At 51.0% G+C, this 16,796-nt stretch overlaps 1 protein-coding gene across 1 annotated transcript in view; it reads left to right on the top strand.

The window, feature by feature from the left end:
- Nucleotides 1-4,346: 4,346 nt before the first annotated feature.
- The window catches only part of SLC4A3 (solute carrier family 4 member 3), a 60,700-nt gene continuing 48,250 nt past the window's right edge, over nucleotides 4,347-16,796 (top strand). The window contains exons 1-5 of the mRNA XM_065413255.1: nucleotides 4,347-4,400; nucleotides 6,011-6,167; nucleotides 9,995-10,326; nucleotides 10,717-10,856; nucleotides 13,703-13,914. Of these exons, the coding sequence (XP_065269327.1) occupies nucleotides 4,347-4,400; nucleotides 6,011-6,167; nucleotides 9,995-10,326; nucleotides 10,717-10,856; nucleotides 13,703-13,914 (895 nt within the window). The remainder of the gene's footprint in view (nucleotides 4,401-6,010; nucleotides 6,168-9,994; nucleotides 10,327-10,716; nucleotides 10,857-13,702; nucleotides 13,915-16,796) is intronic.

The following is a 16,796-nucleotide window of genomic DNA, read 5'->3' as shown; positions in this document are numbered from 1 at the left end:
AAAGAACATCACCCACTTCAGACCCAGCGTTACTTCTGATCCAGAAAAACGTAGAGGACCAAATTCAGAAGTGGTGCAGGTTAGGCTCCTTACAGTGAAACTACCTTAAACCTACCTAGGACCTATTCTTCCAATGGGGAAGGAATCTTAAGGCTTCCATCCTGCGGGTGGCTCCAAGAGGAGGGATCCCAGCACCAGCATGGAATCCCACTGAAGTAAATGGAGAACTGTGTGGTGGGAGTTGCCTAAGCTACAGTAACATGCCTCCTTTAATTTATATCCTCTCACCCACTCTTATTAGTTGCTTTCCTTGCTGTCTTCCTCTTTCCCAGCCCCTCAGTGTGTATTACAATGTAGACAGGTTCCCTTCCACTCAGCTAGACTCTGGGCCAAATTTAGAGCAGAAGTGTGTGAGCGTGAAGGCTGTATGTTACACTTGGGTAAGTGGGACAGGTTCAAGCTAGTGTAATTCATAAGCCGAGGGGGACAGGAAAAATGTGAGCTACATCAGTGCATGCTCTTGTAGACTTTAATTCTTAGCCTCCGCTTTGAATCTGGTCTGCTGTCATGCTTCTATTATAAATTAATTACATCGGGAATGCTGAATCATGGACCTAGAGACAACTTTGTAGACACTAAAAGGATGACGGTCTCAGTGTTTAAAATTTCTTTGACTGTTGTTTTTTCTTGTATGATTCACAGATTCCAAGGCCATAAGGGCCTAGTCTGACCTCCTGAATAACACAGACCATAGAATTCACCCAAAATAATTCCTAGAGTAGATCTTGGGGGGAAAAAATCCAATCTTGATTTTAAAATTGTCAGTGAGTGGAGTATCCACCACGACCCTTGGTAAATTGTTCCAGTGGTTAATTACTCTGTTAAAAATGTACACCTTATTTCCAATCTGAATTTGTCTAGCTTCAACTTCCAACCACTGGATCATGTTAGACCTTTCTCTGCTAGATTGAAGAGCTCATTATCAAATATTTGTTCCCCAGGAAGGTACTTACAGACTGTGATCAAGTCACCCCTTAACCTTCTCTTTGTTAAACTAATTAGATTGAGTTCCTGGAGTCTATATGTTTTCTGATCCTTTAATCATTCTTGTGTCTCTTCTACCATTCTCGCAGGGTATTTTCTCTTATCCTATAACCTGAAAGGAGTTTAGAGAAGAACAACAAGTCTGAGGGCTGGAGGGATTGATTTAGAGAGATTAAGAACTAAACCAGTCTAGTTTGGGTAAGTGATGACTAAGGCAGGGGGTGGAGAGAACATGCCAGCAGTCTAGAAAGATCTCATGGGTGTAAACACCGGTGAAGGAATTTTTTTTTCAGGTGGCCCAACAAAGTGTAATTCAAGAGGATCAGTCTGAAATTAAGAAAGGGAAATTCAGGCTTCATATGAGGAAAGTTTTGTGGCAGAGAGATCTACAAGTGAATGTGAACATCCCAGTCTGCTATGGTCAGTTGTTAATGTCTTTCTGGTATTGTGCCCAGAATTGAATGCAGTATCTCACACGAGATCCCACTAGAGCCACATGGAAAGGTTTTGGTCACCTTCTTGTCAGTATGGCCTGTGTGTGCAGCCTCAAAATTGCAGTGTACTTCTTTGTAGACATATCACACTGCAGTTGTGTCACATTTTCTGTCTAATGTTTTTGGCACCAGGCAGTGGTCTTGTTTGCTTCCATGGGTGTATCCTGTAGGCAGCAGTCACACCTCTGGAAATGATTTAATAGAAGATGAGAAATCTGAGAAAATGAGTCTTGTGCAATGTACCTGAGTTGACCTAACTTTCTAGTGTAGACCATCCCTGAGAGACAAGGTGGTGGATATGTGAGCGTTGTCAATTGTTTTGTAGATATTTGGGGCATGCAGTGATGCTGTCTTTGTGAGGGAGTGGGAGTTGGCATATAGGGAGGTGACATCCATGAGAGAGGTTGTTAATATTGCAGTTTCTGGAGGAAGCCCGTTGTGTCCAGGGGAATCTGGCCATTTGTGTAGTGAGAAAGTCTGGGATACACACCCTAACACACATTTTCCAAACAAAGACACTCCACCAGAGAAGTAGATCACATCATGGAATGGGTCACCCAAATACCCCAGGAGAACCTGCTTCTATACAGAAAAAACCAAGCCCAACTGCATACCCCTAGTTGTCACCTATCATCCCACTCTGGCACAATGATACCTATATGGGGTATCATTAAACATTAAACCTTCATGGGTGGCAGGTAAAAACCCCTTGGGGAAGCTGGACCCACTGACCCCCCCCCTTCTGCCCCACCCCACCCGCCGGAGCCCTGAAGGCCCCCACCATCACAGCTGGAGAAGCCCCGGCCAAACTGCCCCAACCTCCAGGGCTGCACCAGGTCGCCACGAGCTGGCCTGGGCTGCTGGGCAGCCCATGCCCCAAGCTATTCCAGGCAGCCTGCCGGCCCAAGCCCCAAGCCACTCCGGGCCACCCGCCGGCCTGAGCCCTGGGCCGCCCGCTGGAGCTGAGCCCCTGCTGGCTTCCAGGGAGAGGGAAGTAAGGAGGGACGTGGCAGGTAGAGGGGTCTTATGGAGCAGCGGGGAATGGAAGGACACGGTGGGCGGGTGAGGAGGGATGCCTCGAGCCATGGGAACCTCTGTGGGGGGCACTGGAGTGAAGGAGAAGAGGGAACGACTCACCAGGCAGTGGTGGCCAGTGGGGACCTCAGGGAAGGGGTGGAGCACGGGCAGGGGCCACCACAGCCCAGGAGTCCGGTGGTGGCCACACCAGGGGAGGCTTAGCGTCCCCTGGCCTATTCTACCCATCGCCCATGACAACGATATTCAATGGGGACCACATCCTGAAAGAAATCTTTTCCAAAGCCCTGCTACTGGCCTTCAGACAACCCCCCAACCATACCAAGCTCATCATCAGAAGCAATCTCCCCACAGACCAGGACACACCTACTCAAAGCAGTACCAGATCCTGCCAGAACAGATGCAAAACCTGCAGATATTTTTCCACTGCTACACTGATCAAAACACCCCATAACCAGAGGTGGATTAATTTTTATTGGGACTCTAGGTTCAAACAACATTTGGGCTCCCGGAACTGAGAGGTGGGGGGAGGAGGGTTAGGCCAAGGGAGACATGGCCCTCCCACTTTTCAAAGTTATGCTGTGAAACAGGGAGAACAGGAGTTCCCGATCTCCCTTTCTTTATCCCATTCAGTATTTTAGCTACTTTTCTCATGTCCTCTCGTCTTCATCTCCTTTCTAAAGTAACAATCCAAATCTTTTCAATCTCTCTTCATAGGAGAGTTTTTTCAGGCCCTTTATCATACTCATTGCCCATCTCTGACCCCCCTCTACATCTACAGTATCCTGTGTGAGATGGGTTGGCTGGTACTGCACACACGATTGTACATTAGGCCACACCATTGATTTACATAATATTTTCTATGTTGTTCTCCTTCCCATCCCTTATGCTCTTCACATCTTGTTTATAATTCCAGTTGTCCATTGAGCAGGGGTCTCCATTGAGCTGTCTACAGAGCTGCCCAGATCGCTTTCCTGAGTTGATACAGTTCATTTAGAACCCTGGAAAGTGTATGAAAAGTTTAAGATTTTTCTTCTAATGTTCATTGCTTTGCATTTATCAACATTGAACCACTTGTCCTCGTGTCACCCATTGCCCTAGCTTGTTTAGGTCCCTCTGAAGTTCCTCACAGTCTTCTCTGGAGTTAACTCACCTAATTAACATGGTACCCTTACCCTGCCTACTCCCATCCCACCCTCTCCGCATAATGGCTTTCTTGGTTTATCCTTCCCATTGGGGATCAACTTATCTGCCTTTGCACAAGTACGTGTGAGAGTGGGGGCACAAGAAGCCTTTTCTCCTCTTGTAAGGACAGAGCACAGGAATAGTCCCAGTGAGCAGGGACAGCTAAGCCCTTGCTCCCTCCCTGGTATAAGTCATTTGGAAAGGGGCAGAGAGATGTCAGGGCTATGTCCTCCCTTCCACACTGGCTAGTGGTCCAGGGCTGGCACCAGGCAGAGCAATCTGTGCCATCCTGATGGAGCTCTCCATTTGCTCAGCACAAAATCAAAGGCTTGCACTGCTAGGTTCAGGGGCTGTCCAGTGAGGGGAGGATGTCCTGGCTGAACGGGAGGTACTGAGCCCTTTGCATTTGGCAGCTGGTGGAGAGATGAAGGGCCACAAGCAGGTTAGTGCAGCAGGTGACAGATTGTCTTGTCCTGCTCTCTCCCCCAGGTTATGCCACTCTCCAGGTTTGCTGGATGCCTGCATGTGAAAGAGAAAGGTTGAGATTTGCCCAGACTTGGCATGACGGTCCTTAGGTCCTGAACCAACATGGCAGCTGGAGAGTCCCCTCCCATAGGAGGTGTCTTCATCAACCTGCAGCAGGTGAGGTGGAAATCCAACAGCAATGACTCTGGCCCTTCCTAAGGAGCCCTGTTCTTGCAGGACTGTGTGCAGAGATCTGCCTGTGCTCTGGCCAGGGCATTCACAGCATCTGGGGACGTCCTCGTTGGTCTCCCAAGTGTTCCATCTGCTCTGGCCTCAGGCCTCGGTGAGAGCAGGGAGTCAAAGTGGAGAAGACAGTGCACCGCTTGGGCTTGGCTTTGATGGCAGCTGTATAGCTGAAGCCTTTTGAAAGATTCACACTCCCTGCCCTGTAGGGCTGGCTGACGCCTGGGTACTGAGGTGAATGACAGTGACAGACAGATGGACGGGCAGAGTCTTGCACTTCTCAGCAGTACCACGGCTTTTCTCCCCACTTCTCCCTTTGTCCCCATCCTCCCCTCTGCCTCGTGGTCCTTGTGGGCAAGGAGAACTGCACACAGCTGGCTGCAGCACCCACCAGAGCGCAGTCACACCAAGTGCTCCTTCCAGGACAGAGTAGAGGGCCTGCTGGGTCTGGTTTCTATGGGGCGCAGTCCAGCTGGGGTTCCCAAATCCCTGGGCAGGCCACAGCAGGGTAGCAGCTCCTGGCAGCTTGCAGCAGCGCTCCCAGCTGGGCTGCTGGGGCTGAGAGCAGGCTTGGGAGTGTGTGGGGGAGGTTGGCTGAGGCCATTTTGCTGCCTATTCCAGTTCAGCACAGACAGATCTGTCACAGTTGGGCCTCCTGTTACCATGGAAACAGAGGAGTCCACAACAGCTCAGCACTGGCATTTCGGGCTATGCTGATAGAAAATTTTACCAGCTGCTTCTGCTTAGGAAGTGGAAGGGGCAGAAGTGCCGGAGCTTAGTGTTCAAGCTAGTGTGGTGGCCTCTGTACAAGGGAAGAGCAGAGCACTGGCGGGGGCATCCTGAGAGAAAGGGGCAGCAGGTGAGAGACCCCTAAGGAAACCAGCAGGGTTCAGACACCCCAGAGACTAGGGGCACAGGCCTCATCAGAGAGGGGAGAGTGTGGGGCAGCCAGTGTCATAGGAGCAACTGTGGGGAGGAAGCCTCACCTCTGAGTTCCTCACTCACTGGGCCCTTGAGAGTGGGTTTGAGACATCAGCCCTCATCCCTATTGAAAGAGGAAGCTCCAGGACACAGGACCACCCTCTCTACAGACCTAAAGGGAGCAGCAGGAATGTAGGGTGAAAACTAGCACAGACTCTGCAGCTGCCTGAGCTGAGCAAGGGGAAGGTCCAGCTCAACACAGGTTATGTTCCTTATCTGTGAGAGCAACTAGGCAATGGGATGGACCCCTCACTAGTAGGTGTTGTAAGCACCTTCCCTGGGGAGAGACTGGAGCAGCACCGACAAGGTACTAGTGGCTGTGATGATGAGGAGAGGCCACTGGGATGTGGGGGGTCCAGGCTTGGGGGCCCTGCTGTGGTTTTTTTTCTGGCTCTCAGTTCAGATTGGGGTTCTGCCCCCAGGTACTTTCATAGCCTGCATCACTGTGGTGCGAGTAGCTCGTGGTAGCTCCTGAGCTCATGCGAAGTGGCGTGCCATTTGTGGGGCCCTGAGATCTGGAGGGCTATACAGGGTTTGATTGCTATCCAGCTGTTTCTGTGCAGGACAGCGATCATGCTGAGGAGGCCTTTCCCCCCGCCGAGGACGATGAGGATTTGGATAAGACATTGTCAATCAAGAGGTTTGGGGACCTGATAAGCAAGTCAGCATCAAGGGATCTGGAAGAGCAGAGACGCAACTACAGTGAGAGAGATTTTGAATGTATGTAGGTTTGAACACTCTACCCGCCTATGTGCCCACAACTGTCCATCAGACCAAACCCCTCTATACCCTTGGGGCTCAGTCTGGTCTGCAGCTCTTAGTAATGTGCTGTTTACCCGCTTCTTGCAGACCGTTAAGGAAGTGGTTGCATATACCCAGTCTCAGCCCCATGCCTGTAGCCCTCATTCTCTGTCAGCTGCTTTTTATTGTCACCTCTTGTGTAAAGGTTTAGCCACTTTCAGTCCACAGGATAGCATTCCTCAGAGGCTGGGAATCCACTCGCCTCCTCACCCTGGCAACTGGCAACCATCACAGCAATTTCCACAGAACTTAAATTTTCTGTTTAAAAACATCTCTTGACCTTATGTCTGTGAAGAAACTTCCAAATGTGGCCTGAAGACAAGATGCCTTCCTGAATCTGCAGATAGACAGCTCCAAAGCTCCTGGTGCCACAGGTTCAGGCATGCCTATAGGTTTCTCAATAGCAGCCATGAAACTCACCAGAATCATGTTCTATGCAATGGTGTTGTAGCCACGTCAGTCCCAGGGTATGAGAGCGACAAGGTGGGTGAGGTAGTGTCTTCTACTGGACCAACTGCAATTAGTGAGAGACAACACCAGAAGTTGGTCCAATAAAAGATATTACCTCATCCACCTTGTCTCTCAGAATCATGTTGGTTTCATTCTGCAGCTGCTTGGGGAACAGCAGGAGAGGTAGGCACGGGAGCTGTTCACAGAAGGGCCAGAGCAGCAGGGACTGCCCTCAGCAGCCAGGGGTGAGGGACAGAGAGGGAAGCCAGTAGATTTAGTCTTCTGGCTAGCAAGTGTCTGGCAAATTTTCCAAGCTCTGGTGTTTCACTGCACATCAATTTCAGTTTATTTTCCAGTTTAGATTTTGTGAGACACAATGTCAAATGTGTTATTAAATTTCACATATATCACACATGCTGCTTTCTGGTTGGCCACTCCTTTGGAATTTCTGTCAAAGAAGCACTGATGTCTCTGTTTGTTATAAACCACGCCCAACAGCTGCTTATTGCTCATGCTTCCAATTCCCCCTAGCTTCCATATTTTCAAAACATCAGTGCACACAATCACCTGCACATGGAGTTGCTGAGCACTAACAATTGTGCCTTAAGATGACAGATTCTAACACCTGTATAGATTAGTGATCGAACTTCCACTCAGAAGTATCACCTGCATACACAGGTGTTAGTGCTGGAAGTGTGTGCATGGAGGTGTTTGCTTGTGCCGCCAGGACAGAGGTTTCTCTGAAAAACTGACTCTAGATTTTTAGTGTCCAATATTTTTCTGGAGAGAAAAGGGAGCCTTATTGAGCGGTGATTGAGACGCTCATTCCTCTTTCCTTTTTTGGAAGTCATGACCACATTTGTTTTCCTCGAGTCTTTTGATGCCTCTCCACATTATCCAGGACTCTTCAGAACCAATTATCAGTGGGTCAGTAAATTCATGAGCTAATTCTCTTAAGATCCTAGAATGACATCATCTGAGCCCACGGAATTGTATATGTTCAGATTTTACAAACGTTCCCTGAGCCATTGTACAGGCTCTTCCTTCCAGACGGATTGTTCAAACTCCTTTTCTATATTTATCTTGTTGAAGACAGATTTAAAAGGAGTGGTTGAGTATCTGAGCCACCACTGAGGCAGAGCTTTCCAGGTGGACAGGAGATGCTGTGGAGCAGGGAAGGAGAGGATATGCTGAGTGCACACAAGGGGGCAGAGGGACAAGTTGGGAGGAGGTACCAAGGTGCAGGTGAATCATGGGAGAATGTGCAAATCCTGTATTTAGAAGAGAGATGTGGTGGTTTTAGCTCTGAGATGTGCTTTCTTGTTACGAATGCTCAATGCTGACTCAGAAGGCCCAGTGCACAGAGGTCAAGTGTAGAGTTCCTCACTTCTGGTGGCCAAGCAGGCATATGCCAGCCCTTTCTCAGCACTGTTTTGGGATAGAGATTGCAGAATCTCTTGCCCTTGGCAGGCAGCTCAAGCCTTCCATCAGGTCAGTGTTCAGGTTCTTTGTCTCAGCTTAACTTGCCACATGATGACCCATTCCAGTTGTCTCAGAGGGGAGCTGCAAAGGGAAGAGACTGGGCCTGCACCTTTGTTTGTGCCTTTATGCTGGTGAAAGAGCCCCGATAGCAGTGGTGGATTTAGTTCTGTCAAGTTTTTTTTCCCCACTTATAGGTCTTAAGCAATTTAGGTCTTGCACACTCTGGAGACTCTATCGTGAGCAGAGAAGAGCCAAGGGAGTGGAAGCTGGAGCAGCAGCACAAGGGGGATTTTCGGTCTGCCAGCCTGTGTAAAAAGCAACAGAGAGTCCCGGGGCACCTTTAAGACTAACAGATGTATTGGAGCATAAGCTTTCGTGGGTGAATACCCACTTCGTCAGACACATGCCTGTGTAAAGTGCTTTGGTCCCAGTTTGGTTTTGGGCATGAATATTTAACTCAAATGGCCAATGAACGTTTTGGGTGAAAGAAACTTTTGTTAAAGAGTAAGAGCTCTGCTCCTTCAATTGACGTCTGAGAGCTCATAATACACGTCCCTGAGGCACCCTTCTGCCTGGCCAAAAAGCTTCTCCAGTAGAACTAGGGCAGGGCAGACTCAACAATCCTGATATTTCTAGGGGGAAAAACCAAGCCCAAAAAACAAACAAAATCCCCCCACCTAAAACACCACCACAAAATGCTTGAAAAACCAAACCAAAGCAAAACTGGAACAACAGTGAACCTGGCCGGCTTGTGTGCAGAGGAGGGGGTGCAAGTTCCCATTTTAAACAGTCCTTTGTAGGCCACTTTTCAATCCAAGCAGGTTTTATTGGCTTATTATAGGAAAGAGGGGAAAGCCTGAAATAAAAGTGGATTACACAAAATGTGGCAGAAAGAGCTGCTGTGTAGATCCAAAGCTGCACACCGTGCGGAGCCACCAGTGTTTTGGTGACTTCCAGCTGCCTCTCTGGCTGTCTCAATGTCTCTGCTCCAAGTCCCACAGAGTCAGTGTGTCTCCAGCAGGTTGTCTTGGGGAGGCTCTCTGTCGCCAGTAAAACCCTGCAAAAGCAGCTTTCTTTCCTTTCACGTGGAATGATAAGTTTATGCTTCCTAGTACACCAGTGTGGTGACAATTAGTGTATTTGAGGCAATGCACAGTAATGCCGCTAATTTCTTCTTGTTGCACAGTCCCTGTGACTCCTGTGGCTTCATACCCAGCAAATTCCTTTCTGTGGATTGGTTTAAACTAAAGGCTTGTCTCTTCTTGTTTTTGATCCAGATTTTTAAAAAGTAGCCTTCCATTGGTATCTGCAGGCCCAAGTCCTGTCACACAGGTGACTAAGGACCGGATTTGCACCTGCAGTCAGGTACTGGGCCGCCTATATGGTTGTGCTCTCGTGGTGCACCTGGAATTAGACGGCCCTAAAAGATGTGGCCTCTAGCATTTTTGTGGACAGAGGAGGGCGGTTTGTAAAACGTCCACCCTACTTCTACCAGGCTAAGGAGCACGGGCAGCCTGTTGGCTTTGAAGCTCTCAGTAGCCCACTGGATGCCCTTCAGGAGTGCCCTCCCCTGCTGTGCAGCGCACCGAGCAGAGACGGCTCCGTCATGGAGTGTAATGATGGGCTAGTGAGGGTTACCGAGCAGGCCTGGCTCATATCCTTGCCACATAGCTAAGGAGGCTTGCTCTGGCCCTGTGGGCTGTCCCCCTGCCCTTGATTCCCCCCTCCGTGAAGTTTCCTGAAGTGGTTTCTGAGGTGCCTGGCGGTGTTTGTCCCTGCTGCCTCCTGCCCCTGACTCTCTCTGTCTTTCTCAGTCCATCGCCAAACCTCCCACCACATCCACCATCCCCTTTCCAGCCACCTGCCTCCTGCCCTCAAGTTCCAGAAGAGGCTCTCCCATGCCAACCGGAGGAAGAGGAGAAAGAGAAAAAAGAAAAAAACCTCGGTGCCCCCCTCGGACATCACTCCCACCATCCAGGAAGTGGAGGAGGAGGAGGGGGACAAAGAGGAGGAAGAGGGGGACGAGGAGGAGGAAGGAGAGTCAGAGGCAGAAGAGGCCCTGGAGAAAGAGGTCTCACCAGAGTCAGAGACAGAGGCTCATGAGAAGAAGGACGTTCCTAAGCCTGAGCCCCCTAGCAAACCAAAGGCAAGGTTGGGGTGGGAGGGGCCGGGAGAGTCTGGCAGGCTCCACCACTGGGTGCCGGGGGTCAATGAGGGGTAGGGTCTGGGATGGGCTATGCTCTAGGTGGCGAGAGGAGCTGCGATAGTTCACACTCTGGGGAGGAGGGGCTAGGATGGTCCATACCCTGGGTGGCATAGGTCTGGCTGGCTCTCTACTGTGGGTAGCAGTGCTTAGTGGGGAGGGTATGGGATGGTCCATTCCCTGAGTGGCAGAGGGTTAGGTCTAGGATGGCCCACATCTGAGGGGAGCAGTGAGGGGAAGATCTAGGACCGTCCTTTCCCTGTGGGGACGGTCTGGCTTGCTCATGCAGGGCAGGGTCTGGTTCTTGTGCTCAAAGTTGTTTCCTCTCTGCAGTTCACCATTGGGAGTGATGATGAATCCTGCGGTGCCTTGGCTTCTGCACGGTTCCATGTGGAGAAGGAGTGTGGCGTCATGTCACCGATGCCACACCATGCTGATCTGTTGCAGGAGACGGGCCCGGCCTCTCTTGGCAGGTAGGATGGACTTGACCTGGGGCTGGCTGGTCGATCAGAACATATCATCACTGATAACTTTTGCAGATAATACAAAAATTGTGGGAGAGGTAAAGAATAAAGAGGACAAATCATTGATGCAGAGCAATCTGGAGGCCTTGGTAAGCTGGGCGCAAGCAAACAATATGCATTTTAATATGGCTAAATGTTCCTAGACGCATGAATTTACAAAGAATGAAGGCCATACATGCAGGATGGGAGACTCTCTCCTGGGAAGCAATGACTCTGAGAAAGATTTGGGGGTTGTCAAGGCTGTATCCCCACTTTGAACTTTAGGGTACAAATGTAGGGGCCTGCATGAGGACTTCTAAGCTTAACTACCAGCTTAGTTCTGGTCCGCTGCCACCATTCCCTACCCTGGGAAGCTTTTAGAAACTTTTCACAAATTTCCTGGTGAATACAGATCCAAACTCCTTGGATCTTAAAACAAGGAGAAATTGACCCTTCCCCCCTCCTTCCTTTCACCAACTCCTGGTGAATACAGATCCAAACCCCCTTGGATCTTAAAACAAGGAGAAATTGACCCTTCCCCCCTCCTTCCTTTCACCAACTCCTGGTGAAAACAGATCCAAACCCCCTTGGATCTTAAAACAAGGAGAAATCAATCAGGTTCTTAAAAAGAAGGCTTTTAATTAAAGAAAAAAGGTAAAAATCATCTCTGTAAAATCAGTATGGAAAATAACTTTACAGGGTAATCAAACTTAAAGAGCTCAAAGGACCCCCCTCTGTCTTAGGTTCAAAGTACAGCAAACAAAGATAAACACTCTAGTAAAAGGTACAATTACAAGTTGAGAAAATAAAGTAAAACTAAGACGCCTTGCCTGGCTTTTTACTTACAAGTTTGAAATAAGAGAGACTTGTTTAGAAAGATGGGGAGAACCTGGATTGATGTCTGGTCCCTCTCAGTCCCAAGAGCGAACAACCCCTTAAAACAAAGAGCACACACAAAAGCCTTTCCCCCCCCAAGATTTGAAAGTATCTTGTCCCCTTATTGGTCCTTTGGGTCAGGTGTCAGCCAGGTTACCCGAGCTTCTTAACCCTTTACAGGTAAAAGGATTTTGGAGTCTCTGACCAGGAGGGATTTTAGTACTGTACACAGGAGAGCTGTTACCCTTCCCTTTATAGTTATGACAAGGGTCATGGTGGAGAATCAGCTCAACATGAGCTCCCAGTGTGATGCTGTGGCCAAAACAGCTAATGGGATCCTGAAATGCACAAACCCAGGAATTTCGACTAGGAGTCGAGAGGTTATTTTACCTCTGTATTCGGCACTGATGCGACCGCTGCTGGAACCCTGCACCCAGGTCTGGTGTTCACAGTTCACGAAGGATGTTGATAAATTGGAGAGAGTTCAGAGAAGAGCCACAAGAATGATTAAAGCATTAGAAAACATGCCCAGGGCAGGTGTAGTGTAGACCTGGCCTAGGCTTGTTTTCTAATGCTTTAAAATCCACATCCTGAGCGACGCAGTTACAATGACCTAATCCCCAGCTTCTCCCACTGACATAACCCACCTGCGTGAGAGGTGTAGCTAACTCCCCCGATAGGAGAAGCTCTCCCGTCAGCATAGTAACGTCTTCACTAAAGCACTACAGCGACATGGCTGCACAGGTGCAGCGCTGTGCGTGAAGACAAGCCCTGATAGTCGTAGACTCCAAGAGCTCAATCTCTTTCACTTATCAAAGAGAATATTAATGTGTGACTTGATCACAGTCTATAAATACCCATATGGGGAACAGATATTTGATAATGGGGTCTTCAGTTTGGCAGAGGAAGGCCTAACACGATCCAATGGCTGAATGTTGAAGCTAGACAAATTCAGACGGGAAATCAGGGGTACATTTTTAATGGTAAGAGTATTTAATCATTGGAACAACTTACCAAGTGTCATGGTGTATTCTCCATCACTGACCATTTTAATTCAAGACTGGAATTTTTTAAAAAGCTCTGCTCTAGGAATTATTGTGGAGCAGGTCGCTGGCTGGGTTATTCCGGAGGTCAGACTACATGATCCCAAGGGGTCCTTCTGGCCTTGGAATCTATGAATTCTCCTTTGACTCTGACACAAGAGGCAGAGCCTGGGGACATCCTTGCATCCAAGCTCCCCTTCCTTCCACTTCCCCTTCTCTCTCACCATGTGGGTTTGCCTGAGAAGGAGGGAAGGATGCCAGCATGTGCCCACCCTGGTCCCCGAATCGCTCACTCTCTCAGCCAGGTGGGCTACAGGACCCAACTGGGGCAGGGTCTGGATACAGCCTTCCTGGTTCCCAGGTACAGATGGTTGCCCCCTGACTAGGCTCCCTTACCAGCAGGGGTATCACCTGGAGGGCACCATGCCAGGGAGGGAGGAGCTTGCCCTTCCAGCCTGACTTTCCTTTGTGCCTGGTTCCTGACCCACAGGCTGGGAAGCAGCGGGGCAGGCCAGGCCAGGGCTTGTGGACACAGAGCAAGAACTGTGAGGCTGTGGTCCCATGAGGAAGTTCCATCCCTTGTAAGGAAGGGGGGCTTACCCTGTAGGGGAAGGGAGCAGGAGCAGCATTCACTGGGCCTCGCTTCTTGAAGGGCTAAGGGTGAGCCCCCAGCTGTAGTTTGGGAGTCCCTGTGACATGCCTGCTCCTCAGAAGCTTTTCAGATAATTGGGTCTGAGGTCAGGGCCAGGGGGACCCTTCAGCCCAGAGGATGATCTCGTGAGAAAAGACCTACAAACAGGAGCTCAGACTGGGAACAGCCTCTCCCCTTTCCATCCCACTCCAGTGCTGCCAGCTCTGCTTTGCTGCTACTGCTAGGTTCCCCGTTTGTTTCCTCAGCCTCCCGGGGCCCAGAGAATGTCCGTCTCGGGGATGGGACAGGCGCAAGCCCTGGAGCCAGATAGTGAGCGGGCAGAGGGTGAGTTATGATCTGAAGGAGCGGATGTGCATCGGCAGCATGACCACTCTGGAGAGTGCAGTGTACCAGCGCGTCCCCACCGATGAGGCCGAGGCCCAGATGCTGGCGTCTGCTGACCTGGACGACATGAAAAGTGAGGCCCTGCTTTGTGATATTTAATGTGCCTCTTGTACAAGTGTCATCCACCCTCTGCCCAACCCGTAGGCATCTGGCCTGGGCATTTCTCTCCGCCCCCCCCCCCTCCCCCGCCCGGGCCCATCCCCCTGGACATCAGGCCTGGGCATTTCCCCCCTCCCCCCCCCCCCGGCCCATCCCCCTGGACATCAGGCCTGGGCATTTCTTCCCCCCCCACAGGCCCATCCCCCTGGGCATCAGGCCTGGGCATTTCTCTCCCCCCCCCCCCCCTCCCCCGGGCCCATCCCCCTGGGCGTCAGGCCTGGGCATTTCTCTCTCTCCCCCCTCCCCCGGGCCCATCCCCCTCGGCGTCAGGCCTGGGCCTTTACCCCCAGGCCTATCCTCTTGGTTGTAAGGTCTGAGTAACCCAGCCATACCTTCCCTCCCCACTTTGTGTCATCCCTAAGACTCTGCCATCCCCCTGGGAGCTAAGCCTGGTGGTTAGTCCTCCCATTCCTTGGGTGCAGGGGCCAGGAAACATGTCCCCTGCTGTTTTCCCAGTGCTGTGCTGAATTTTGGTTGAAAAGTTGAACCGAAGTCCTGGCAGTTCATGGTGAGTCACGACAGACCCCAGGGTCCTTGTAGCAGGGGTGCGGTTTTAGCATCCTTGGCCTGACCCAATTCCACCTGGGGGAATTGCAGTCTGCCTCCCTAAATACTGCCAAGAGTTTCCTTTGGTGACAGGATTTTGCTTCACTTCCTGTCTGAACCTGGTGTGCAGGGGTGCTGGGACTAGGGATGATGAGGGTGTGGCAGCACCCTCTGGCTTGACTGTAGTAATAACCAAATATATGGTTGCCACTTTCAGCACCCCTGCTATAAAAATGATCCCAGCTCCCCTGCTGGTGTGTGGTGTCCCTGTGCTTTGCCCTCCCCTTCTCCCCACCATGAGTCGAGGCTGCCTTTCAGCGAGGGTGGGTGATTCCTGGGGAGCTTGTATCAGTTTGGTGAGTTTATAAAGTGTTTTGGGGTCTATAGAACCGTCCTCATTGTCACACAGGGAGCTGTCCCCTCCTGGTGTGGAATACAGGGGACCTTGGAGAGAGACCCAGGGCCCCAGTTACTAGATGTGCCTCTGACCTGACGGTTTAGACAGTCTCGAGTCTAAACACTTCTTGCAGCTTTGTCTGGAGACCATTCACTGCATTCGCAGGCACCACCGTCTCAACAGTCACTTACTGTCCTGGAATAAGAGACCTCAGCTAGCACTTCTTCCCCATTAGCCCTCCATCCTTACCTGCGGCACCCTTCCTGCTATTCCAGCCCTGGGCTTCTCCCTTCCGCTCTGCTGATGCTCTTCTACCCTGCCCTGCAGTCCTGGGCTCTCTTTCCCCTTCCCACAGCTCCGCTAGTGTCCCTCAATCCCAACCCGCAGCCCCCTGCTGCTCTGCCTCGGACTCCCCCCTTCCACTCTACTTATGCCCTCAGTTCGGACTCACTCATGTAGCTCCAAGCCTTTCCTCACCTCCCACCCCTTGGCTCTGTGCCTTTTCTCACCTCCATCCTGTTACCCTCTTGATTTTAGGGCTCCATGCATCCCTTAGTTCCAGCCCTCTCCTCGTGACATACTTTCCCAGCTAGCAGTGTCTTTGCTTGCCAGGAGAGTGCCGGTATTGCAGCAGCCTTGTGGGAGGAGCTGTCCTATCTGAGAAAGGGAGAAACCCCTGCTGAAGTGACTCTGAGGGAGCTCAAGCCCAGAATCATTGGATAATTGTTGCCCAGCTGGGACCTGTGACTTGTGTTTCCTGTTGTTTAGAGAGGTACCTGGGGTCCTTTGGGTGCAGCCTGTGTCCTGGGATCTGCCCCTGTGCGTATGTGAGAGCAGATGGAAGAGACGTCATGGAAATGCATGCTCTGGGCCTGAGGACATGGAGAATTCAATAGGCTGCTTTCCAGGTTGGAGAGGGAGGGAGCGAGTCACCAAAGGGGGGAGAGCGGGAGAGGAGCAGGCAGTGCTACACATGCACAGGGTCTCTGGCCCTCCAGCAGGAAACTCCTCTGCTGATGAAGAGCCCCTTGGCCCAGGGAGCGAGTGGAGAAAGCCCTGCATTACAGCCTTTCCCGCAGCAAACCTCCCCCAGTGGAACCTTTCTTTCCAGGAGCTCATCAGTCCCTAGGGCTGCTGCCACCAGCATCACATGCCTTCCCCCAGCCGAGGGGGACCCAAACAGTGAGGGCATGGTGGTCTCCATGGTGCTACGAAAATCCTGACAGGTCATCCAGAGCAGGGACCTTGCTGGGCAGCTCGTCTTCTGGAACTCAGATAAACAACACCAAACTCTGGTCTTGCAAGAGTGGTGCATAGCTCATGAGCTTTGACCCCTGACCTTGCCAAGGACACAATGACGGCCATTCATGATGGAGAGGAGGCAGGAGGGGGTGACATCCCAGAGGTGGGGATAGGCAGCTGCATCCACAACACGGTCGGCTACGAAGACTTGGAGGAGTTTGCCCTCAGTTTCGAAGATTATGATTTATGGGAGGCCATCAGAAACCAGCTGGGTTACCCTGGTGGGGAGCCCGTCTGTAAGTACCTGACCTGCACTGCAGTGAAGGGCTCAGGGCCCTGAACTGAGCTCTCTCTCTCTCTCTCACTCACACATGCAGAGTGCTGTCTGTCCATTGCTCTGTGTCTCAGAATAGGCGCCCCTGAGTTAGAGTTTGTGGTACACAGCTCCCATCCAGACAGTTCCCACTGTTCCCTCTATGTGCCCCTGTGTCTGAGCACTTGGAAGACGCTGCCCACTGTCTGTGTTGTGTCTCAGGTATTTGTATAGGACCAGTCACTGTGGTGTTGAGGCATTTCTCTGTCGTCGTCTTACCTGAGCAATCCTGGATGCA

This window comes from Emys orbicularis, chromosome 11 (genome assembly GCF_028017835.1).
Source record: "Emys orbicularis isolate rEmyOrb1 chromosome 11, rEmyOrb1.hap1, whole genome shotgun sequence".
Classification (NCBI taxonomy): domain Eukaryota; kingdom Metazoa; phylum Chordata; order Testudines; family Emydidae; genus Emys; species Emys orbicularis.
Note: the sequence above shows the minus strand (reverse complement) of the source record. Positions and strands in the feature narration are given on the sequence as shown.